General features: G+C 41.9%; 1 protein-coding gene and 1 long non-coding RNA gene across 19 annotated transcripts in view; one reads left to right on the top strand and one right to left on the bottom strand.

The window, feature by feature from the left end:
- Positions 1-26,469, bottom strand: part of LOC118148771 (uncharacterized) — an 88,684-nt gene that overhangs the window by 40,199 nt on the left and 22,016 nt on the right. The window lies entirely within an intron of this gene.
- Positions 1-26,469, top strand: part of THRB (thyroid hormone receptor beta) — a 388,999-nt gene that overhangs the window by 357,612 nt on the left and 4,918 nt on the right. For all 17 annotated transcript variants that reach the window (XM_035277784.3, XM_035277782.3, XM_035277783.3 and 14 more), the window contains 4 exons: positions 3,752-3,899; positions 6,840-7,045; positions 17,177-17,323; positions 22,586-22,844. In XM_035277784.3, the coding sequence (XP_035133675.1) occupies positions 3,752-3,899; positions 6,840-7,045; positions 17,177-17,323; positions 22,586-22,844 (760 nt within the window). The remainder of the gene's footprint in view (positions 1-3,751; positions 3,900-6,839; positions 7,046-17,176; positions 17,324-22,585; positions 22,845-26,469) is intronic.

Raw genomic sequence — 26,469 nt, 5'->3', positions numbered from 1 at the left:
CCTGTGTCCCCTAGATCACAGGATGTTTAGGGCCTGAATAAGCTGAGGTTTTCTTAAAAGAAGAAGTCGTGTAACAAAATTTAGATTTTTTTCAGACTCTGTGCCTTTATCTCAGGTCAGAATCCTATTTCTAGGGTTCCCTTCATTGTAAAGTCAGAAAAGAGCCTTCCCAGGGTAGTTGTGCACATCACTTAATATAATGACAAAGCATCTTAGGAAAAAAAAAAAACAAACAAAGGCTAGGCACGGTGGCTCGCTCCTGTAACCCCAGCACTTTGGGAGGCCGAGGTGGGTGGATCACAAGGTCAGGAGTTCGAGACCAGCCTGGCCAATATGGTGAAACCCTGTATCTAAAAAAAAAAGTAATAATAAAGTAAAAAAAAGAAATGAGTTTTTCAAATGAAACACAGTTTTTAAAAGTGGTGAAAGATGAAAGAGTTGTTTCCTGTATTGTCCATTCAAACCTGTAATTTAAAAATATTTCTACCCCATACTTGCAATGTGTATGGAGAGAATCCACTTTGCCTATTTTCACACTGAGAACAGTGAATCTTTTGGAGATGTCTTGTCTGTTGTGATATGCAAGTTTTTATGCATCTTTTGTAGAAAGGATGTTGATACTGCCCCACACCAAACTATTTTTAGAGGAAGAATCAAAACTTTTTAACAGCTGCCCGAATACTGAACTAAAAGAGTGAGTTATCTCCTTTTCGCATTTATCAGTGCATTTTCTCAAAGTACTAAAAATGGATACAGTTCTCAGAATGCAAAGAAACATGTCTGATATTGATATATAAAAGCAAGGCCTCTTCTCACCAACACATCATCAATGAAATATATGTCCTTATTTATTCCCCAGGGTATTTCTTTTGTCAGCTCACCTCTAAAAGAATTTTTTTTAAATGAGTAGTCTGCTTTAAATGTCTACAAGTTCATTTCCAAGAGCTAATTTCCATTACTTTTAAAAATAAAGTGGCTCCTTGTCATACATCAAAATATGCTTTATTGTAGCTTAAGGAAGGCTAACATTTCAAGAAAAAAAATCAAGGAAAAAAAAAAAAAAGAAAGGCCAACATCTTTAAAAGGATTTGGTTCACGAAGTGCCCAAGGAAAGTCATCAGAAGTAGGCCACTGAAAACATAGGATAGTGAACAGCAGAGCTAGCCATCTCAACTTTTTTGGAAATAAGCAAAGTATAAATTATTTCATTCATTCCGATAAAAACTGCACGAGTAACTTTTTGGAGAAATGTGTGTTACCCCGGTGTTTGGGTGTCACATCTCATTCTCTGCTTAGCGTGGACTTACTGGTCAGTGTACTCCTTGCCCTAACCCCACCCCTGAACATGAGTCAGCCTCAGAGTATGAGGGAGACAAGGGTCTCCCCAGCTTCAGATAGACTAACAATCTTCCTATCCTGGAAAGCAGTCAGCCTTCTCACTGGATGTCTTAGACTTTGGTATTTCTACCTCTAGGAAATTGTTGTTTCCTCCAAAAGGAGACGTACTACCCTACCCCTCTCCTCCCTGTCTGTGACATACATCTTGAATCTCTGGGTTTCTTTAGCCCCCCTTCGCCCTCCTTGGTCAGAGGGTAACAAAGATAGAGAAGGGAGGTTTGCAGGGAGGCTTGTTTTTCACTCTCTTGGCATGCTCTGACATTCATGCTTTGGCAGGATTTGCACACCCTACCCTCCCAAGAAAACATTGCTAATATCTCAAACAGCTGCCCTGTGTGTGACTGAGCGAAGCTTATAACACTATATCAACATCACTCAAATTATGGACTCAAGTGCTTAAGAACACAAAACCCAAATATAATATGACAGTTTTCTGTTAGAACTTGAACAATGGAGATGATAAGAATGATAAGGGATTTGCATACACACCCCAGAATCAAATCTGTTAGTCACAGTTATTCCTGATGTTTATCCATTTTATTCTGCTTTGCCCAGTATAAAATCCTACCTTGGACCTTTTCATAATAAGAAACAGCTTTTGTGTCTGAGGGAGGAATATGCAATAGGGAATATGTACATAATCAAAGCCAAAGAACATTAAACAGGATGGTAAAAACTTGGGCTGAATCTAGGTCAACTGATATCTCAGTCCCACCATTTGTATAACAAAGTTAGAGGCCTCCTGTAGGCCTCAGCAGAAAACATCCATCAAAACTTGTTTTGCCGCCAGGTGCGATGGCTCACACCTGTAATCCCAGCATTTTGGGAGGCCGAGGAGGACCTATCACTTGAGGCTAGGCATTCAAGACCAGTCTGGCCAACACGGCAAAACCCCGTCTCTACTAAAATTACAAAAATTAGCCAGGTGTGGTGGCGCATGCCCGTGATCCCAGCTACTCTGGATGCTAAGATATGAGAATCACTTGCACCCTGGAGGCAGAGGTTGTATTGAGTCAAGATCGCACCACTACACTCTAGCCTGGGTGACAGAGTGAGACTCTGTCTCAAAAAAAAATTTTTTTTTATTTTTTTACATTAAAAAAACTCATTTTGCCTTGTTATTCTACCAACAGATAAAATGAACTTTTTAAAGAAGTGGGTGGGACAGGACTATTTATAATCTGTTCATCTAAAACATTTAAATAACGCAGTAAAATTTACTTCATTATACATCATATAAGCAGTTAAACAAATAAGATTTGGAGTGCAACTCCTGGGTTGCAAGGGAGGTGGGAGCCCTAGCTGGGTGGTTTCCATCCTACCCAAGTTCCAGCATATACTCACCACGTGATTTGGGCTAGTGATTTAAGCTGTCTGAGGTTTGCTTTTTTTAATCCCTACCATGGAAATATTTAGAGCACCTCCCTTATATGGCTGTAGGGAAGATAGAAGGATATTGAATGTTTCTACAGCACTTTGCAACGTGCCCTTACAATAGGTGCTCACTGCCATTATTAACTTCTGCAATACAGATTACAGTTGCCTCAACTTGAGGATCATGTCCAGAAAAGTTTTAGTATTACACATTTTTGAGAATATTACCTAAGTCACCCAAACCTAGAACTAAATAGTGTCCTCAGGTGCTACAGAGGTGCTCTCTCATGTCTTAAGAAAGGAAGAATCATTGACTCTGTAGGTGTGTGTCTACAGATATCAAAGAAGGACTGTTATAAAAGGAAAACCTCAATGCAATCAGCTACGAGGAAAAACGTGGGCAAACACCTGGAATGTTCCACTCCCTGAGTCCTATTGCTTGAAAGGCTAAGTGAGCTGATCATGGCTGTCTCAAAAGTCAAAAACAAGTATTAAACTTAATCTGTGAAGCCAGCTAGTTAATTAATAAAGTATTGTACATATCCATCTCTTTTCATTTTTTTCACTTTCCTCTTAGTCTTGGAGCTCTCTTATTTCCCAGTATAAAGTAGCAAAGCTCCTCATAGCTTAATTTAGCAACACGATTATATCACTCTATGAAATATAATAATTTACTTACATATTCAATATTCAGAAAAAAATAAAAACAAGCACTAGATGTTCCTCCTAGCCTCTTTTCCTCGAATAAATACCAAAAAGGTGTTGACTCTATAGTCATGTGGCATCATCAGCTCATATTTAGAACTCTCTAGATCTTTTTGGGCCAACTGTCTTATATTTGAATATATAGAGCTAGAGGCCCAGAAACAGGTTAAGGTCCAAAGTAATTCATCTCATAATTATATGGACACAAAATTCCAGAATCATTTATTTCTAGAAAATATGAAACTGTTGTCTTGGGTCTTTCTTTCCCATATAGGGTTTCTTTAGAAGAACCATTCAGAAAAATCTCCATCCATCCTATTCCTGTAAATATGAAGGAAAATGTGTCATAGACAAAGTCACGCGAAATCAGTGCCAGGAATGTCGCTTTAAGAAATGCATCTATGTTGGCATGGCAACAGATTGTAAGTAGATCTTCATTTGCTTCATATTCAAGGAATGTTGATTAGGAAAGAGTTTGGTTCAAGGAGATCAACTGGGCAGAAAAGAGAGCAGGAATCCATGTGGGCAGAGAAGGGAATACCTTGCTTTCACATATACCCCGCACTCCCCACATCCAGGCTTGCTCTGAAAGGGAGGTGGGAGCCATTGCTGATGGTTTCCATCCGACTCTGTCATATCACCTCCTAGCTCTCAAAGTATGGATGATGGAGAAGAAAATACAATGTGGTACAATTATCCCTATCGCATTTGCAGGCCTAGTTGTTAGCAACACTGTTTGAGACAGAGATTACAAATGAGAGGTCTGGGCCATTTACCTTGATAAGGTATCATTCTATACACGGTGTTCAAATGGTGTAGAGCCTCAGGGACTAGTCCTAATATTTTTTCAAGAGCAAAGACAGGAATTTATTTTATGGACATTTTTGGAGCTGGGGCACTGACAGAAAACATCGTGTTCAGAAATTTCCGAAGAATGCGAATTTGAGTGCTGTTCTATGAGTCATCCTGAAGTTGGTTGTTTGTCATATTTTTAGCAATAAAGACATTCTGATCTGAAGTCTTCCTACCCAGTTTTCAAAGTGCTACAGCATATGGCGGTGAGATTAGCCCTCGGGGTCTCTTCTCCCCACACTGTTTGAGGGATTTACACCAGTCACTTTAATTAATCTAATCATAAAAATAAGAATCATGTCATTCAGAATCTGTGGCCTCCCTTTTGCTGGGCATCAGTATTAATAATTTCTACTGGCATAAATGTTTTGCCCATCAGTGAGAGATTCCAACTGTTACTTTAAAAAGGAAAAGAAAGATAAAAAATTAAAGAAAGAGAAAAGAAAATACAATGAGGATTTTTCCTGATGAAAGAAATCATCATTTGCTTACATTTATGTGAGAAATAGAGTTCTTTCACTGAGAAAAAATAAATCTGTGAAATGTTCTAGTTTGCCCATTAAAGAAGGAGGAAGGGAGAATCTTTAAAAAGGAAGAGGGTTACGTTAGGGTGTTAGGCTAGAAATCCTGGGTTAACCCCCACCTCTGGCAGAGTATGTTCTTTATCTCTTAAAGGCCTTTAGCCCTTGATGACAATATGCCTGAAGGGATATGTGAATATGATTGACTTAGAGCCAAATGCTTAGACATGCCACTATGACAGCCTGTTATTATTGAATATTCACGTCAGTGTTTTATTGAGAAGTTTAAGATCTGAGTGTCTATGGGGTTTTAAAATGCAGTGTTAATCTAGACTGTATGGAAATAAATTTTGAGTGCCCCTTACTTGCTTGTGAGGGATTCTAAGAGCTCAGGCTTTCTAATCAGAAAGACCTCTGTTCAGATCCCAGATCTGTCACTTACTCGCTGTATGACCTTTGGAATTAAGCTGAGATTTTCCTTCTGTGAAATCATTGCCTACCTTGTAGAGTTGTTTTTGAAATTAAATTAGATAATGTCCACCAAATGCAACAGTCCCTGGCACACCGGAAGCATTTGGGAAGCGGCTGTGGGTATTATTACCATTCCTCCTCTCCCTTTAGTAACTGAACCAAAATGACTTAACAGGGCTCATTCATATTTTCCTCATTTGTAAGTGCTCACATGACTTTGACAATCCAATCAAATCTAAATGATATGTAATTGAATATTCTCTTTAAATTAGAATATTTAAATGGTAGACTAGCTAGGCTCCTTACTTCTCCTTCTCTTGCTATGTCTGCTTTTTTTCTTTTCCTACCAGGTCACACCTTCATCAAGAAATGACCCTAGGACAGTGATGTCATAGAACTGGAGTCAGGAGTCCTGGGTCTTGCCTTGGCTCTGCCATTAACTTGCTATGTGACTTTAGGCAAGTCACGCCCTCTCTGGATCAATTTCTTCTTCTTTCTGTGAAAAGAGAGAGTAGGGCTACATGATCTCTAAGTTCCCTTCCAGTTCTAAAATACTACTACTCTGCAATGTAAAACCTGAGTCTTTCCATTCCATTGATGGTTACTGGTTTTATTTTTGGAAATTGACCACAGAAATATAGGTTTCTTGTTACCTGCCCTTCTGATTTTCCTTTCACATAAATGGTAACTCAGGACTGCATTTACTGAACAGTTATATAGTGCATTCTCACATTGAATGCCCTGTGAAGTGGATATTATTGAGCCCATTTTGTATAGGAAGAACTGAAAGCTCAGAGAACCTAAGGAACTTGCCAGAGGTCACACAGCTAGAATGTGATAATATCAGAATTCAAACCCAAGTCTTTCTAGATTCCAAAGCCTGGGCTCTTTAACGACCAGTGGACCAGGTAGAGAATAATGCACAGTGAGTAGCTGTGAGGCCCAGGTGAGGCCCAGCCACATTCCAATTAGCCCTTAAGAGAGCCATGGAGAGTTGGGGTCCTTTTTCCTCTAAAAAGGGATCATGAGCTTCCCACTTATTGCTCCATAACATTTTTTTTAATTATTCCCATAACTTTAACCTGAAGTTCTCCTTACTAAGAGCCATCTTAGGGGAAGAAGGGAGGACAGAAACCCAGAGAGTGAATCCAGATGACTGACTAGAGAGATTTCTCTGTGATGCTGTGGGTAGTATGGATTTTACCTCTCTCTGCCTCACTCTGTTTTAGAAACACCTTCTGTGGAGTTGGTACATGCAGTGTCTAGGTTCTCTGGGGACTTCGTTTTGAAAAGCTGGCCAGTCATGGGGAGTTTGGCTCTAGAGACCACGTTGGACAAGACTAGCCAATGGCAGTTTGCTGGTGGAAAGAGAAAATGTCCCATTGTGACCCACCCCTCAGGACCCACTGAGCCATCTGTGCATCAGTGATCCCACCCTTGAGGCTCCAGGAAGGGCAGCCTGCTGTGTGTGTCTTGGGGGTATCTGTGTGCCTTGTCTCATCTTTCTCCTCCTCCCAGTGGTGCTGGATGACAGCAAGAGGCTGGCCAAGAGGAAGCTGATAGAGGAGAACCGGGAGAAGAGACGGCGGGAAGAGCTGCAGAAGTCCATTGGGCACAAGCCAGAACCCACGGACGAGGAATGGGAGCTCATCAAAACAGTCACCGAAGCCCATGTGGCGACCAATGCCCAAGGCAGCCACTGGAAGCAAAAACGGAAATTCCTGGTAAGGATTCCTTGCACAGATCAGTATCAGTTACACGCCAGTGTTTTCTGCCTCAGTGTATTCAGTTCTCATCACCTTGGGACACTGGTGTTATTGCCTCATTTTACTGATTGGAAAACTGTAGCTCTGAGAGGCTGTGGAACTTGCAAAGCTAGGATTTGAGTCTAGGTCTGTGTGAGAATAAAGGCCACTCCTACCGTCTTACTCTGTGATTTGCTGAATTCTAAAGCAGTTTCTTAGGCCACATTATATCAGTTTGCTTTTACTATCAGAAAGGCCACTCCTGGACCAACTAATCAGTAAAATGTTTAGTCTGCCATCTTTTACTCCATATACCCATTTCTTTCCTCAGATGCCCAGTATGTGCATACTCTAAATTTGATCCCAAATATCCCCTTTAAATTAGCCACTAGAATTAAGTATCCCATACCTCAAGTATATTTTTATGTCAACAGAAGTCAAAAATTTTTAGCTTAAACTAAATGAGCTTGAGTCGAGAAGGGGAATGGGAATGACAAAGTAGGGATAGGGGTTGCTGGGTAAGAATATGTAGAGGAAAAAGCTCTTCCAGACCCTCGCAATATTGGTGTTTAATATTCTTATAAAAATTACCAGTTGTGAAAGTTCTTCCCATTCTTTTCTCGTATAGACTTTATAGTGCTTTGAGATAAGCTGGAATTTCTACCCCCATTTTACAAACATGCAAATCAAGCCCAAGGTCTTAGCCATTTGCCCAAGATCACACTGTTAAAAAGCCAGGCATGAAAACCAACTTGATCCTCCAGTTCCAAGTCCGAGCTCTCTACCCATCTCGTGGAAAGACTACCTGCCCCACTAGTTCTGGACCATCTCAGAGACTGACTGCTCTTAGTTTATGATGTAAAACCCTTTTTAAGTACCTCCCTGCGGGCTGACAACAGATATTCTGTGGTCTATTTGTATCCCTAGGGCACCTTAGAGTACTTCCGAATCTGAACAAGAAGACAGAGTCGTATAATTATCCTTGTATCTCAACATTAACATTACAATGAGATAGTGGATGTAACAACAACCTTAAAGGAAGTTTTGGAAAGAAAAAGCTTAGGGTAATTAATCTGTACTAACACAATTACTTTCATTATAATGAAACAGTAGTGCCAGCACTCTGTTGATGGCTTTCACTTACGGCAATGTTAGCAAATACCTAAATGGTCTTTGCCATATGCCAGGTACTATTCTAAGTGCTTTTCATTCATTAACTTCCTATACCAATCCTGTAGGTAGATGTGGTTAATATCTCCATTTTACAGAAGAGAGAACTAAGGCAGAGAAGTTGAGGAAACTTGTCCGAGCTCCCAGAACTAGTAAATAGTGGTGATGGAGGCAGCCAGCTCCAGGACCTATGCCTCTGCTCACTACCCTATGCAATCCTGGCACCGGCGCAAACCCAAAAAGCCTCTGAAAGATGCAAGCTCTTTGGAGGAGCAGCCTCTCGATCCCTTGATCTTGCATCTTTACCCCCACCTTGGTATTTCTGCCAGAAAATTCACAAGCACTAATTCTGGATTGATAGACTAATTCTAAAGCAATACACTCGGGGCATAATGAGATAGAGTCCTACCTAATTCCAGACCTAAATCCATCCTTTTCCCAAATGTGTCAGCCATAAATGGACGTTGCAGAAACGACTTCCAGGCCTGGCATTGTCTCCTGATTTCAAGTAGTGACCAAGCTGAGTTCCAAGTAAGGTAGACGATGTGAACTACATCCTGGACATCTCCTGGGAATGTTATATTTTTATTGTCTTTACTCCACATAGAGAATGGACAGTAGTCTAACTAAACTAGTTTCAGTAGTTACTAAGGTGCTTCTTTCCAGACTTTAAAGATTTGTTCTTTTATTTAAGAAGCAATTATTGAGCCACTTCTATGGGCCAGGAAGTGACCCAGTCAGCCACATTCCTGTAGAGGGAGACAGACAATAAGAGCTAAACAAACAAAATAAATGCAGGTAGTAAACAGTGTGATGGGGCCAAGAGTTCCTGAACTGGAAGTGGGGGCAGACTTCATTTCCCTGAAAGTCGTGGTCAGAAGAAGCATCTCTGAAGAGGTGACATTGTGCCGTGTCTGAAAGCTGAGAAACCACCCTATAAAGCAAAATATAATCAAAAAATCTTCATGCTGTGTGGTCTCTTCAGCAAAGACAGTACAATATCTAGTCATTAGAACCAGTCTTGATGTCTGTTCACTTAAAGGCTCCTAACAGTTCATCAGCCTGACCATCTGTGGAAAGAATCTATGGTACAGAATGATTTGCCATTAGGGTTTTGTCAGAACCATGAGATCACCTATACACAAAAGAGTTTTCTTCTCCTTGTAGGGTTGACATGAAATGTATCTTTTTAGATCTTTAATCTGTTCAAGAAATTGCCCCTCTTGGTTGAAATGTAAATAACTGCTTCTCCAAGTCACATTTCCCTAGAGGGTTACTGGGAGAGATCAGCACTCCACTGTCCTGTCTGTCTCTACAGTGAACTTCCTTTCTGTCAGCCAGTCCCCTCCTGTGCCTGGGAAAACCCCTGAATCTGCTCACAGGAGGACAGTGTTCCATCCAGCCTCCACACTTGCATATCTATGCTATGTGCGAATGAAACTTGTGGTAGCTTTTCTCCAAGATGGCTGCCATCACATTATTTCTCCTCCCTGTATACGCAGCCCATTCTCTCCCAGAGAGAGGTAGAGTCTGTTCCTCTCTCCCCTTTAATCTAGGCTGGTATGTGATGCCTTTAAACAGTGCATTTTGGCAGAACTGAATCTTAAGTTACTTCTAAGATTAGGTCATAAGAAGCCTTACAGTTTCCACTTGAGTCTCTTGGGGGAGAGAAGCTACCTGGTCTCTCACAGCAGTTGGCTATATATTAAAAAAAGTCCAACTACTCTGAGACCACCAGGCAGTGAGGAATCCCAAGCTAGCCATGTAAAGAGGTCACACAGAAGGAGAGATTCCCAACCAGCCCAGGGACCAGAAATGGGAGTAAAAAGCCTTCATGTGACACCAGCCTCTACTGCCATTTGATGGCAACTGTATGAGGACCCCCTGGCGAGAACCTCCTAGCTGTGCCCATCAATCCCCAGAACTCTGAAAGAAAATAAATAATCGTTGTCTTAAGCCACAAAGTTGGGGGGTAGTTTGTTACACAGCAATAAATAACCAGAACAGAACTCAATAAATATTTGTTAAACTTACACATACAGTTCCACTCACTCATCCTTGGAGACAGTACAGTTAAGCCCTGTGTCTCAGCCAGTTTACATATTTACACATATTCCTCCCAGAAAGCTGCCTCCAACTGAGTATTTATGTTCGGGGTGAAAATTTCACTCTTTTGAGTAGTGAATTAGTCCTGCAAGGACACTAAGAATCTTTACTTAAAGACAGCTTTGCTAAATGGTATTAATGTGCTGGAAGTTGTGCCCCAAACAGGCTTTTGCACATTGGGATTTGCATCTCCTGTGTGCTAATACCCCTTTTCCTGTGCTTGCGACACTGCTCCATGTTATTTATTTTTTATGTGTTGATGTCCCATCTTGTCCTGAAAAAGAATTTGAGGAGGCCTATCATGTTAGTAATCGTTTAAAAATATGTCATATGGCATTACATGTTGTCATTAAAGCCAAAAGTATTCATTTATCTAGAATGGGTAAGTACCTTATTCCCTAAAAGGAACTACTGACATAGTTTTAAGTCTAAGACTAGGACTCATTTTCACTCTAAGACCAGCATTCAAGTCAGAAATAGAGACAGGGCTGGGCACAGTGGCTCATGCCTGTAATCCCAGCGCTTTGGGAGGCCAAGGGAGGTGGATTGCTTGAGCCCAGGAGTGCAAGTCCAGCCTGGGCAACATCGCGAGACCCCCATCTCTACAAAAAATACACAAATTTAGCCAGGCTTGGTGACGCTCACTTGTGGTCCTCACTACTCGGGAGGCTGAGCTAGATGAAAACTGAGTAAAGCCCTGTCTCAAAATAAAAAAAGAAAGCAAGCAAAGCAAGAAAGCAGAAAGAAAGAAGGAAGGGAGGGAGGGAGGGAGGAAGGAAAAAAGAGAGAAAGAAAGAAACACAGACAGTGATTTGGTCTAGATTTTAAATCTATATTTGGGTCTGAGAAAATTAGAGTCTTTGGCAAATGAAGAACTTTTGCAAAAGCCATTAAGATTTTCATAATAAATCTAAAGCCACTCTTTAAAGCTTCTCCCAAAAGCATTTAAATCATATAATTTTCTAGTTTTCTCCAATATACTCAAATCTCTCAGGCTCAGAAAAGACCAAGCAGCATCTGATGACAAACAAGGGAAGGCAGTCTCTCCACCAAGGGCAGCTCGCTTCTAGACCTGCAGTAGCAGCCCTGACAGCAGAAATCTTGTCTACTGACATCATTTATTACTGTCTGCTGATACCGTATCATTATTCTGCTCCCTTCGTTTTCATGCAAAGTTGTAGCTTTGGGTAAATCTCTACTCAAGTATAAAATGTGACCTTTAGGATCAGGAGAGACCTTTCCTACTTTTCCCCTGGCAGAGATACTGTCTGATTTCACATACTCTACTGGGGTAGCTTCAGACAAGGGGCATAAGCAGAAGTGTCAGACAGGGTGGTTGATGGGGCCATATGTGGTCTGTGTGCCTAGCTCATAGGACAAGTGCAATCGTGTCAGGAAGGCATCTATCACTCCGAGTTATTAGAGTCAATCAGAAGAAGGCAGGATAATCTGGAAGTTACAAGAATGAGCATTGGAACGAGACAGTTCCAATTCCATGCTTGCCTCTGTTGCTTTTTTAAGTGTGACTTCCGGCAAGTTATTTCACCTCTGTGAGGCTCAGTTGCCTTATCCCCTTGCTGAATGGCATAAAGCAATAGATGCAAGTGGCTTAACACTGCCTGACATACTGTTAGCAATCACATAAGTGGTTACTACAGGTGCCATCCTTACCACCACCACACCCCGCACTGCCACCATCATATTCCTGCTCATCCCAGGAAAAGGGTGAGGCTGTAGTCATATCCCATGGCCCAAGGACCTTGAATTATTATCTGCCCAGGTCTTCCTGCTTAGCCTGGCAAAGATACAAGAAGACACCCTATGAACAAGTACAGAAGGGAGAGTCCCATCTGGCCCCACTCCAAACTGCATGTGCCAGAGAGTTGCCTTTTCAAGCCAAAATGTCCTTGGCTCGGCAAAGAGGTCAGCTGGCAGCATTTCCTACTTACCTTGAACAATGCTAATGAAAGAGTCAAAGCAGAGAGCCAGTTAGTCACGATTTGTATAATACCAGCCTCACCCACGCTGAGCAAGGGCTGATGTCACCCTTGCACACACACCTGAATCTTTCTGCACTTTCTCCCCGCACTGCCCCAAGAAATCATTCTGGATTCCTTACCCCACAGCCAGTCCATTTTGGCCTCTGCTGCCAATATATAGCTGCCAATATATAACTGGCATTCTCTAGGCCTCTACATCTCTACTGCCACCCCCATAGTCTGCTTCAGCCTGCCCAAACCACAGCTTTTGCCTGCCTGTTTTCTCCTTTGGCTCCCCACATCTCTTCTCCACGCAGTAACCGTTGTGTCATGTCTATGCCCTGTTTACAGCCCTTCAGTAGATGCCCCATTGCATTTAGAGTAAGCCCATCTCCTCTCCATGGTCCACAATGCCTGGCATCACGGGTCCCCTGCCTACCTCCACTCCCTCATTTCACGCCATCACTGGGCTCTAACGACATGAGCCTCCTTTCTGGCCTTGGGACTTTACACTGGCTTTCCCCTCAGCCTTACATGTTCTTCCTCTGGCCCTAAGGAAGGCTACCTCCTTGATAATTCTCAAGTCAAAGTCTACACATTACTTTTCAAAGGGGCCTTGGCTGACCTTCCTTTCTCCTGCCTCCCTACATATTATCACGTCACCTCCAGACTCATCACAAATTCTTCCATGAATATATGTTTCTTATTTATCATCTATCTTCCCTCACTGCAATGTACGTTTCCTGAGGATACACTGGTCATTGCCGTAACCTCAGCATCAAAACTAGGCCTGGCACATAGTACCTGCTCAATAAATATTGGTATAAGTATACATTCAGTCACTCAACCAACAAGCATTCTCTCATCCACCACTTGGCCCAATGCCTTATACACTGTAGGCAAAGAGAAGTAAGACTTATTCCCTACCTGCTTAAATTCATATCTTTGGTGTGTACCTACATAACTACAAGAAAACGTGATAGTAATAAATGCCTAAATACCATACGAGGGATAGCTGTGGGCCACCATGTGCGTTTGAATGAGGAAAACATCATTTCAAACTGAGGTCACCTGGGAAAACATCTAGGAGAAGCTAGGACTTGAGTTGGGTCTTGAAGAGAAAATGGGATTTGGAAAAGACAGAGATGACAGACAGAAGTGGGGGCTTTGGAGAAAGCAAAAGTCTGGAGAGAAGGCAGCAGTGAAATGGGAAAATGTAAGGCAAGTTGTAGGGAAGACATAGAGAAGACAGCTGGGCCAGCTCGGGAGGTCCATTTTGGGCAAAGAGAGGATATCAGAGTGAGAGGTGAAAGAACCACCATGAGCTAGCTAAGGCAGTTGGATCCACAGAGGCAAAAAGCAGGCTTTCCCTACAGGTCTACGGTGGCAAATCTACAAGCAAGCTAGAGACTTATCATCGGTATCTGAGCTTGATCTTGGGCACATAAATATATATGTGTATATGAGCAAAAGTATTTCATATAGTAGTATACAAGGCTATTAGCTGTAATAAGATATCTAATAGGTTCAACTAGTGTAAAATATTTGTACTCTATTTTTAACATCCTCCAAATATTTTTTAAAATTTTGTATCTTGGGCCGGGCACGGTGGCACACGCCTGTAATCCCAGCACTTTGGGAGGCCGAAGCAGGTGGATCATGAGGTCAAGAGATCAAGACCATCCTGGTCAACATGGTGAAACCCCGTCTCTACTAAAAATACAAAAAATTAGCTGGGCATGGTAGTGCGTGCCTGTAATCCCAGCTACTCAGGAGGCTGAGGTTGCGGTGAGCCGAGATGGCGCCATTGCACTCCAGCCTGGGTAACAAGAGCGAAACTCCATCTCAAAAAAAAAAAAAATGTTTTGTATCTTCATTATAAGTGAAAAATCTTCAGGGAAGTAACAAACAGCGTTTTCTTGCTCAACCTTGATTAACTAGATGGTAACTCAGGTCAATTTATGGATGTATACAGACAGATAGATAGATTCTTTTTTGTTGCTCCAGTATCTAAGACCCATTATGGAAAAAACTTTTAATGATAAAATTGAAGGGTTTTACTTTGTTTGTAGTTTTACTTCTAGCAATTTTATTTGCCATTAAATATCCAGAGGCTTAAAAGTAATTTTTTTATTCTACTTTGATATATATTTTCAATAGAAAATTTATGAGGTTGTTACATTTGGGGGTTTAATTTTACTTAAAATTGCCATATTTCCTTGAACACTTTCTCTCCTTTTTTCAACTCTTTAGACATGTCACAAGTGGAATTCAAATAACCCACACACCCACAAATTGAATGAAAATAATTAACATTAGTATTAACCCACCAACATTTCAAAAGATACTGAGTGCCATTTAAATACATCAGATTAGATCTATCAGTATTCATTGAGAGATGTTTACATTCAACCAGGCCAAAACGATGTTATTACACTTTTCAATTTTTTATTTCTGAAAAATGTTCACCCTATATATTTCTAATTTATATATATGATTCTCTGCCTTTCTGAATGTGTGTCCATATTCCTTTGATCAGTTCATCTTCATAAAAGACTTGGCAAGTAGACAAGGTCAGTGAGATGAGCCTCAGTTTCAGGAATGAGAAGAAATTATAAAGAAGAGCAGGGATGACTGAAGGCTGCAGGGAGCAGCATTACCCAAAGGAGCAGAAGTACCTTTTCCTTTAGCTCAATCTAGGTAAGAGGGAAGAAGGAGGCTGTACACATGATTACGTCATCAATTCTGTCTGCACTCAGAGAGGGCTGAACAGCAGCCTTCCATGGGCTTGCTATGCCAACAGTTGCCCCAAAACATTGTCAATCATTATAAAACATGACAAAAACCAGGTTTCATCCACTCACTGCCAGCAACACAAACAAAAAAATAAAGTAAAAAATAAACAGGACACTGCAGGATAGTCAAAAAGAAAAGTTAACTGCAGCCAGCCTTTGTTAGGTATTAATAATACGTTTTTAAAACCTTGCCCTGAGGCTATAACCATAACTCCCGGGCTGCTCCTGTTGACCCTGGTGCTCTGGCACCAAAAGGATTAAAAGAATCATCTTTTGCTTTTCCTCCTGCTAAAAATGTGATGTGGGCAGTAACAGAGGAGATATGTGGGAGGAAGCATGGGAACTGGATTACCCTAAGCTGGAGTTGGTTACCGCTAACTCAGTGATTCTCAAAGAGTGGGCCTAGAGCAGCTTCATCAGCACACCCTGGGAACCTGTTAGAAATACAGATTCCCAGGCTCCACCCCTGACCTGCTGAATCAGATACACTGTGGAGGAGGCCCAGAATTCAAGTGATACTGATGTGCAGTGAAATTTGGGGGCCACTATGTTAAGCTAGTCTCACTACACTCAGTGTCCTCACTGCTCTGCAAGTGAGGAATTCAATCTTGCTCAACTCACTCACAGTGCCAGTTCCTCGTTCCCATCCCCCACCATTATCCCTCCAAGCCCCTGGATGCTGAAAAGAAACTGGCCTTTTCCTATTTATTGTGGCTCTAGGCAAAGGTGGCCACCACTGGGTAGGGCCTGAGTCTCTGTGATCTCCTTGGTCACATTCACATCTTCCTGGGAGACAGATGCAAAGGTTGACAAAGAGCATGTTCAGAGGAGTAGAGATTCTGTTCTCTCATGTCAAAAGGTCCACAAGGAGTAAAAGCCTTGCAGTAGGGGTGAGGTGGGGTGGAGCTCTGGGGAGACTGCTGTGTGGAGTCAGGGCCACCCAGATCACAGGCCTGGCCTCAGCAGCTTCCTCTTAACCTTTCTGAGCCCTGGTTTGCTCACCTGCAAATCAGGATTCGAATGAGAACTACTTGAGACAGGGTAGTATGCAAAGCGGCTGGCTCACTTGTAGGCCACAAATAAATGGTGGTTATGATTATCACAAAGACAAGGAGGAGAAGTGGAGCAGACTCTTCCTGAAGGAAGCACTGGGTGACAGCAGGAGATAGATGAACACAGATCACATCAGCGAGGTCACTGAATGAGAAACTTAGATGGTGGCTATAGACATTGGGGGAAACATAAGTCACCTGGGGAGTCTTGCTGAAATGTTGATTCTGCACCATCTGCTCTGGGAAAGGTCTTGGGAAGAAGTCCACAGACATCCATGCTGCTGTACTTCCCTTAGGGCAGCAAGGCCATGGATTGTTCTTGAGCAAGTAAACAACAGAGAGGTGCCCTAGGGACATTAAATACTAGCAAATTCATCATTCTGCCCCAAGGTTTGCCAAGTTTCCTGTAGACATCCTAGCAATCTTCCCACTCAACCCTCAGCTGAGATCACCTCAAACTGGAGTCTGTAGGACAGAGGGGAGCTTCAAGCCCTAGCTGGGTCAGAAGCAAGAAGCTACAGGGCACCATTTGCTAGGGCCCACCCTCTGCTCTATCACTGCCCATGTTGTACCCACCTCCCACACACAGACACACATCAGTATGTGCAATGCTCTGACCATGCCATCCCAGAGCCCCTAGAAGTTATGTCACCTTACCTAAGTACACACCCTGTGTGCATTCAGAAGCAAGCCCCAAATTCCTCTCCTTGCTTCTCTCTCTCTCTCTCTCTCTCTCTCTGTCTCTCTCTCTTCTCTCTATCTCTCTGCAGCAACAGTCCTGTAAACATTGTCACTGGGGGCCTATTAAAGCAAGTAATGGCCAAGGCATATATCTTTGCTCAAAGAAATAAGTGATGTATAAACCATATAGATTGTTAACAAATGATGTGAAAACCGGAAGCCATACAGGACGTCAGTTCAGAAGAGATTTCCTGCCGCATAAGAACTATGATAAATAAAGCTCCCTTCAACTTCCTGATTTAAATCTTTCTTTTTTCGCCTCCTTAGCCAGAAGACATTGGACAAGCACCGATAGTAAATGCCCCAGAAGGTGGAAAGGTTGACTTGGAAGCCTTCAGCCATTTTACAAAAATTATCACACCAGCAATTACCAGAGTGGTGGATTTTGCCAAAAAGTTGCCTATGTTTTGTGAGGTGAGAATGTTTTTCCTTCTGCATTATTTTTAATTATAGTTTCATTTGTTTCCAGGAATACTGGGTATTATTTACAATTTAATGTTAATTGGTAGGGACTTAATCATATGAAAGCAATGTCAGTACAAAATGAAAATGCATTCTATTTCATCTGTATTTCCCACTTTCTGTATTTAGTCATTGTTCATTAGCTTGTCCCGGTAAGGTCCATCAAGGTCCTATTCATCCTCCTGATTCCAGGCATTGAGAAATAATGATAGCAATAGCTTTCATTGACTTAGCACCTATGATGTCCTAGTTACTGCACTCAGGTACTTGGATTGGCCCACATTAAATCTAATCCTTCTAACAGATTTGCAGGGTGGCTCGTATTAACCCCATTTTCAGATGGGGACAATCAAGATCAAAGAGATTAAGTTAACTTATCCAAATGTGGCACCATGGTTGAAACTTAGGTCTGTATTCTTTCCAGGGCATAGCCCAGAGAGATGACTGTGTGGTCACGTCTTAATCCTCAAGAATAAGTTAAATGCCCCTCACAGAACCAGGCTCTTAACATCTTCACACACCTTTCCTCTTTTCCTATAAGCTCATTTTTTCTTGTGCTAGCTTCAGGGCACCCTAGAGAGTTGCCCCACCAGAGGTCATCAGCTTTCCCTTTGGGACACTTTATCAGTCCTGCCCTGTGGTGGCCGATGTCACTGTCTCGACAGTCAGCTACGTGGGCAAGAATCCTAAACAAGTTATCCAGTATCTTCAAACTTCACTTATCTCATCTGTAAAATGGGAATCACAATAGTATCCACCTCTTAGAGCTATTGAAAGGTTTAAGTGGGATAATGTATTTGTAAAGTAATTAACAGTGTCTGGGTTATAATAAGTATTCCATAAAGTTTAGCTGCTAATACTGCTTTTATTTTATCTGTTACATTTCCATCCTGCCTCTAACTTCCTTCTTCTGAATCAAGTGGGGTTGATTATGTTTTCTGGAGAACTTTAAAAAAAAAAAAAAAAAGTACTTCATAAGGTGCTTGTCTATTGCTCTGTATACGTTCAAGGGGACCCAGAAACATACCAAATAGAGAGAGGGTCACGGACAGCTCTGAGCCTCTTGGGTAAGCGGGCTGAGTGATAAGTGATCCTGGTCTCACCTAAAAATAAGCTAGGTTTCCTCACCTAGAATGACTGCCTGCTGCTTGGCGCCCAGCTCTCTTGTGTCTTTGAGTTTGCAGTAACAGGACCCCAGAGGGAGACAGAGAGACCTCAGACATTATGAGGACACTTCTCACTGCCCATTTCTGAGCCTCTACAGAAGCCATATCCAGAAAGACAGGGAAGTGTATATGTCATAAGACAGCTGTCTTCTTACCGTGTCCCCTCACAGCAGACAGCACAAGGGAGCTCCTGGGATCTTTTACAAAGGCACAAATCCCATTCATGAAGGCACCACTTTCATGACCTCATCACCTCCCTAAGGCCCACCTTCAGTACCATCACACTGGGGATTAGGTTGCAACATATGGATTTTGAAAGGATACAGACATTCAGTCTATAGCACCAGGGGACCCGATATGCTAGTACCCACAGCCTTGCAGTAGCAATGACTCATACCCCAGCCCTAAAGAAGTCAGTAGGTGCTGAGGAAGGGACTTTGATTTATATCTGTATTGGGCATGGAGCTTCCCATGCCTTTGACACCTTTTTTAAAAGTAGACATCTATTAACATTTTAGATGATATTGTAAAAATTTTACATATTCATTGAAGGTTTATTTATATGACATAATAAAGGTAATGATTTATGGTAAGAGTACCAGAAGTTTTTGGCACCTTAGTCTTTTTGCAAATATTTTTGTGTGTACACACACACGTGTACACATACATATATATGTGAAATATAAAATATATTTAATACAATGTATACCATAATGTACTTTCTGTGTATGAAACTATTTTTAACTTTTTATTAAAGAATGAAGTGTATATGTCATAAGGGTGCAGCTCAATAAATTTTTACAAACTGAACCACCCACATGATCAGCACCAAGATAAACAGGTCATTACCAGTACCTGTCACTGTACCTAACTTTTTACCCTCAATGGCAGGACGTAGCTTTTACATTTTCTTTTCCACAAAATGATTTTCAATGACCACATAGTATTCCAAAGAATACATCTACCATAATTTATGTTATTTGTTTTTACTGGATCTATAGTTCATTTCCAGTTTTTCACTAATAAAAATATGCTGCCATGAACATTCTGACAACAAGATCCTGCTCACATCACTGACAGCGAGTGAAGGGTAAAGCCTGGACATGGAGTTGAAGGACCAAGATAAACAGGCTTTGTATATGTGTTGCCAAATTGCCCTCATGAGAGAAACTACGTTCACTCTCACATCCGCTGACAGGCTTGTTTCCCCTCATTCCTGCCAGTTCTGGCTGTCATCTTTCCCTTTTGTTTGTGGGGATGGTTTTGTTTCCCTGGACCTCTCTTGCTCCTCTCTCTGGCTGTGTCCCTTTGCCCCCAGTTCTTTGGTCTGAAGAGGAACACTACTGAGTTTGTGACCCCTACAACTCCAGCCAGACTGCCAGTCACATAGTGCCTTTGAATGCCCCCCCAGAGACGGTTTTTTTAAAAATGTAAAGCTCATGTAAACCAACCACTGAAGAGATATTTCAGTTGAAGGAACCATCTCCACCACCAGGAGCAAACGCACTGTGCACTTTTGTCCGTGGCAAGGGCAAGGGGGTCAACATGGAACTTTTCAAGCATGGGTTGTGGCAAGCTTATCTATCCAGGTTTCCCTTAAAAATCCAAGCCTGTTTCATTTTTGATTCCATCTCTTTCCACCCTAATAGCATGCACTCTGAAAATTACAAAAGGCGATGGCGGTAGGATGGTGGGAGCACCTTTACAGCAGAGATGCATATGTTTTCCATCTTTGAGGCCTCCTGATGACCTTTTTACACTCTCTTTGAAACCTGAAAGAAGGGAATGAACTGTATAGGTTCCTGGGCTACCCGTGGAGTGGGCTGGAGATCTCAGGTGGTCTTGAGAGCCAGGGGTCTCTTGCCAGAGGCAGTTTATCACATCTGCTATTCAAACTGTGTTCATGATAATTGTTCTTCTAAGATCCATGCCATCCCACCAAACAAGATTGGCATGACAGCAGCGGCTTCACAAGAGCTGAAGTCATCTTTGGCAGAGCTGCCAAAACAACATGCAAAAACACTTCTAGAGTGCAGGGCCCTATCATCTTTGCCAGTCAACCTGAGTGATGCTCTCCTAAGGAGGCAGGAAGAACCTGTGGGAGTATCCCTGCATCACTGCCTGTCAGGCCCTTGTAGAGTGTACTCACAATGAAAGCATTTTGGCAGGTGTCTAAGAGATTATTTGCCCACGTGTTGAAACAAATCTCACAAGGATCCTACAAATCCCTCTTAAAGGAAAAGGCATCTGGCCCAGTTTTTAAACCATTGGTGATCCTTTGCAAATACTTATTCAGCTTTTATTTAAATTTGAACTAATCTTCAACAGTTGGTACTTAAACTAGAAATTTGGAAAAGAAAATTTCTACTTCATCTATAATCAGACTTGGTTTCAAAAGTGGGGCCTGCCCAAGTTTGCATACTTTGTGACACATTTTAAAAATAAATGGTTTGATCTGATTAGTAACTTCCCGTTGCTGTTCTGTGCTAGTAGTTCTCAAGAGTGGGATCTGTGAACCAGCAACATAAGCATTACCTGGGAACTTTGGGGAAATACAAAAACTCAGTGGTTGGGGCCAGCAATCTATGTTTAGCAATCAGAATCTAGACAAAAGCAAATCACAGTGCTTTTTAAAAAATGAGTGGAAGGAGAGAATTCATATAAATGGATTCCAGAATCAAGTATGCAATGACTTTTATTTTGTAGAAAAAGCCAAGCAGTTTGAAATTAAATGGTAAAGTGACTAGGCTGAGCTAGTAAAAAATATAAAACACCCAGTATTTTATACGTAATTCAGTTGTATTGCTTTTACATACTAACGCAAATTGGACTGGTCAAGTATTGCCAAAAGCATTTCCCAAAAGGAATTTGTAACTGCGCTAATGAAGAGATGGATATTAGATGTAACTCACACATTTGTTGTTTATGAAAACTTAGTAATATCCATGGTAAAAAGAGTATGTTCCCTTCTGCTCTTGGCATTGGATTCTGACAGATCCAGTTTCAAATCCTATCCACGAAATATTCATGTGACCACCCCCCCAACCCAGCTTGTTACCCTCTCAGTGCCTGGATTTCCACATCTGTAAGTAATATGGAATTATGATATTTACCTCATTGTATTGCTGTCAAGATTAAATGAGGTGATGCATGGAAATCTGGGCATGATGCCCAATTCATCAAACACGCCCATTTACTAATAGCCTTCCAAATTACTTTGATAATAGCATTTGATTAAACAGTCTCCCCTTCCAGAAAATAAAATTCTGGTTTTTATTATTTTGCCTAGGAGCAAAGGTATTTTTTATTATTAATGTTGCCACATTCTCACAAATCCTAATTAACAGGGTAACCATATGAGCTTAAAAGGAGATTGCAACACCAGCAGAAAGACCCGATGTGTTGAGTAACTCCTGTGTCTAAGGTACTGAGAAGAACACAACCTTGGGAGCCAGGAGGTCTGAATTCTGCCCTCCCCTCTGCCTTTAAGTCCCTGGGTGACTTTAGATGAAGCTTATATCTCTGGGTCTCACGGGCAACATGTATCTCTGCCAGCAACCCTCTAGTTCTCTGCCAAGAGGCTCAAAGAGCAAATGTGCTTCAAAAACCTAAAGGAAGCCCAGTTGCCAGCTAAACAGTAGGGTAAGCTGTTACCTATTCAAGCTACAAGACAAAAAAACAAACAAAAATGGAGAGTTTAACATAAACCCTGCTCTCAAGCAGTTATCAGTTGAAGTTATAAAACCCCCAAACTGAGGAGTTATTAGCACAGTTTCACACGACTGTCATAGCAGTTGGAGACCTGCATCTGTCGTAAAAACAATGCAAACTCCTGAGGTTGAAGTTGGCAAAGATTACAGCCAACTTTGAGTCTGAAATATGGTTGTTGAAAGTCTGCCAAGCAGGGAAGGGAAAGCCATGGGCTCAAAGAATGCAGGACTAATGTTAATGACAGAAGGTTATTCCTGTTGCTTTTAAGATATTGTGTGTTGTTCCTGACTGGCGTTTGTCCATTTATTCTTCGCTGACATGAGCTGGTTCTTTTCAGCTGCCATGTGAAGACCAGATCATCCTCCTCAAAGGCTGCTGCATGGAGATCATGTCCCTTCGCGCTGCTGTGCGCTATGACCCAGAAAGTGAGACTTTAACCTTGAATGGGGAAATGGCAGTGACACGGGGCCAGCTGAAAAATGGGGGTCTTGGGGTGGTGTCAGACGCCATCTTTGACCTGGGCATGTCTCTGTCTTCTTTCAACCTGGATGACACTGAAGTAGCCCTCCTTCAGGCCGTCCTGCTGATGTCTTCAGGTGAGTGTGCCTAGACTTGTTAGTGGGCATCCAAAGAGCTTTTGCTTGTCTAGTGCTAATTCCAATCCCTTGATGAGTTTCAGTGCCCCTTTAGCTTCAGAAACGTAGCTCACTCTTCTTCAGCAAGAAATTGCAGGTTTGCCAGTAGACTGGGAACTTAAAGGGGGGATGTCAGAAGTCTGATGCTTTTTGCAGTGTCCCAGGGTAGAAAGAAGCCAAAGGAGCCATCTTAAAGACTCTATGAAGTGATCCACCTTTGGTGGACACCATGCAGCCCTCTTCATAGTCTTCGGCCAAAGTTGCCTCCTTCTGGTTTGGGGTATACAAGATATGGATGTGAGTGACCACACAATTTTGTGTTAAGTTCTGTGTGTGGAAACCATGGATACAAGCTAGAGTTTGTTCATGGCTCAGCTACAACTGAAGTTTGCTAAATAGCACACCAACCGAAAACTTAGTGGCTTAAACATCCAAGATGACTGGAGTTCGGCTGGAACATCAAACACTGGTTCAGACCTCCCTCCACAAGGCCTTTCCTCCTGCAGGGTAGTTAGACTTCTTCCTTGGCTGTTAGATTCCAAGAGAGAGTTTCAAGCACACGAAAGCAGAAGTTGAAGATCCCATGAGCATAAGACTCAAATCACACAGCATCACTTCATCCACATTGGATAGGCCCAAACAAGTCTGAGTGCCAGCCCAGACTCACCAGTCCCCCTCTAGATGGGAGAATAGCACAGGACGGGGAGCCCTCTGTAAGCCACCATAGCTCATCACCAAAACATCTAACTCCCGTCAGCTGGGGCAGATAATGCTGGCTTTTATCCTTCGGGGATCATGTCATAATAAATAAGGAATACAAAACAGATCAAACCCTTTCAGGGAAGATAGTTTTAAATGGAAGTGGTTTCCGAGTCCTCTGCATTTTCAGGGAACCCAAGTGTAGCTGTGCTCTGGCACTTGTCACTCTACACTGTAACTACCTACTTCGCTTGTCCACATAAGTCCCTGTGGACTTTTTTTTTGAGGACACAGATGTGTCTGATTGTATATCCAGCACCTAGGCCAGTGTTCAGTAGAATTCAAGAAAAGCTTATTTTTTTGAATGAATGGCTGAATATGTGGGTAAAATATCAGTCACAAGTACATTGAGAATCCTTTGTAGAGTTGCTGCTTCCTAGTTAACTCAGTAGGATTTTTTTTTTTTTAACCTGAGACAGGGTCTTGCTCTGTTGCCCAGGCTGGAGTGCAGTGGTGTAAACACAGCTCACTGCAGCCTTGACCTGCTGGGCTCAAGATATTCTCCTGCCTCAGCCTCTCCAGGCACACACCAGCACCCCTGGCTATTTTATTTTATTTATTTATTTTTTTTGGAGAGATGGGTCTCACTATGTCGCCCAGGCTGGTCTTGAACTCCTGAGCTCAAGTGATCTTCTAACTTCAGTTTTCCAAATTGCTGGGATTATAGGCATGAGCCCCCATGCCTGGCCTAGAATTCTTTTTTTAAAGCTGATCTAGAAATATATTTGCTATAGGAAATTTAGATATGGCAGACTTTTAAAACAGAAATAATTCTTTTTATTATGGAAAATTTCAAAGGTAAGTAGATAGAATAGCATAATGAACTCCCATGTACACTGTGGCACAGACTCCAGACCGGCTCCCCAGACTCCACACCTCGCAGTGTTCACACCCTGATCAGCTCCTGTCCTTCATTGTGTACAGAACCTGTGCCTTGCTTCTAACCAAGAGAATATGGCAAATTTGATGTCACCCCCATGTGATTATATTACATAATCTAAGATTCCCCCTTGCTGGCAGACTTGCTCTAGGGATTCTCTGTGCCAGCTTCATGAGGGAAACCACCATGTGGGGAAAGTTCCCATGACAGGAGCTATAGATGACCTCTAGAACTAAAGATGGTCTCCAGTGACAGACAGCAAGAAATGGGGCCCACAGTCCCTCCGGAGAATTATTCTCAAATAAAATTTATAGCTTGTCTACCGACTCCCGGTGTGAATTTGGGTGGTCCCCTAGCTTCTCTGGGCTCCAGTGACCTTTAAAATGAAGAAATTAAGCTACATACATAGGAATTCTATTTCTGGAGGGACTCATGGTAATTTTTTGAGCTGGGATTTTAGTGGTACAAAGACAGTTTTAAATAATGTTGAATCACACCATGAGAAAGCTATTTCTTCGACAGTTTTCTTCCTGGTTATATCTCCTTCCAAATAAGGCAAGGAGAGAGACTCACTGTGGTGCTAGTCTGCCTTTAACACCTCTGTAACACTTGCTAACCTTCCTTTTCTGACAAAGAGAGTGGATCTCAGGAGCAATGTTCAGCCAGAAGCTTCAGCTCCAAAGTTACAAAGGCTTTTGCCATGCCTCCATTTTTGTGGTTATCTTCTTACTTATATTAAATGGATTTTTGTTACTGAATAATAAGATGTTTCTACTGTAGTGGGTCAGTTTAACAGATTATTAAGCAAATGATCTAAGTAAGGTAGATAAAGGGAGAAGGAGGTAGAGATGACAAAAACTGTGAATGTGATGCCAAACACTATCAAACACCAAACCGTATGATTCCTCCCAATTTTCTCATGCCAAGAGGCTGGCACTGCCTGACAGCTACAGGACAACTTAATAACCCTTCACAATCCACCCTCCATAGTGATGCAGGCCCTCTTCATTAATACTGCCAGGACCAGAAAAATATTACAAGACACTGTGCATCTGGCAAATGATAGCTGGCTATCGGAGCTCCAAGTCTCCAGTTCGTTCGCAGCCTGATGTCCTAAGCCCCATGTTTTATGTGGCATTTCACTTACACTGTATCTTAGACGTTTTCTTCCAAGACTTTCCACTAGCCACTACTTGTAAATTACTTGGTCCTGCAGTTTGAAGAGAAAAAATGAAAATGATCTGAGGGACATTTCTTTGAGAACTTTTGTCTTAAGGAGTTAAAAATGGTCTTCCGTCTTTAAAATGTTTCTCTCTTCATAAACCTGTTCAGTGCCATTCAAGCATCATCAAAATGTCAGTTCTCACTATGTCATTTATGTGACCATCTTATCTCTTTGATGCCACAAAATCCACATTATATTTTCCCTTTGAAAGAATACATACAAAGCAATAATATGTTGGTCTTCTATTTGGATCAAAAATTAAAGGACTCTGGAAAATTCTTGCACACTCAAAGAGAGAAGATAGGGGAGAGGGAGAGAGAGTGAATCAGAAAATCCACAGAGCAGCTTCGTCAAATAAGAAGCAAAACATAAGATAAAAATGCACAAATTGCCATTTGAGCTAAATAGGGGATTCCAAAGGCCCGTATGGTTTGTTTGTTTATACGGTGAAGGGTGAATTGAGACACTAGTCCTGACCCTTCCTTTCCAATGAAGCAGAACCCTGTTTAGATTCCTACTGATACAGACACCTCAATAATTGGAACTTGGAAGTGTGAATTCATTTGATCAGAGCCACAGAAAGCAGACTGAAACTGAAACTCAGAGAGAACTGAGCAGGGGTGTGTTGGGCCTCCCGGAGCTATTTGAGGAATTCATCCAGGTTTAGAGATTATTTTTGTCACCCAAGGGTCTGCAGCCCTGCTATTCCCCAGTTGTCCAGC

Source organism: Callithrix jacchus, chromosome 17 (genome assembly GCF_049354715.1).
Source record: "Callithrix jacchus isolate 240 chromosome 17, calJac240_pri, whole genome shotgun sequence".
In the NCBI taxonomy this organism is placed as follows: domain Eukaryota; kingdom Metazoa; phylum Chordata; class Mammalia; order Primates; family Cebidae; genus Callithrix; species Callithrix jacchus.
Note: the sequence above shows the minus strand (reverse complement) of the source record. Positions and strands in the feature narration are given on the sequence as shown.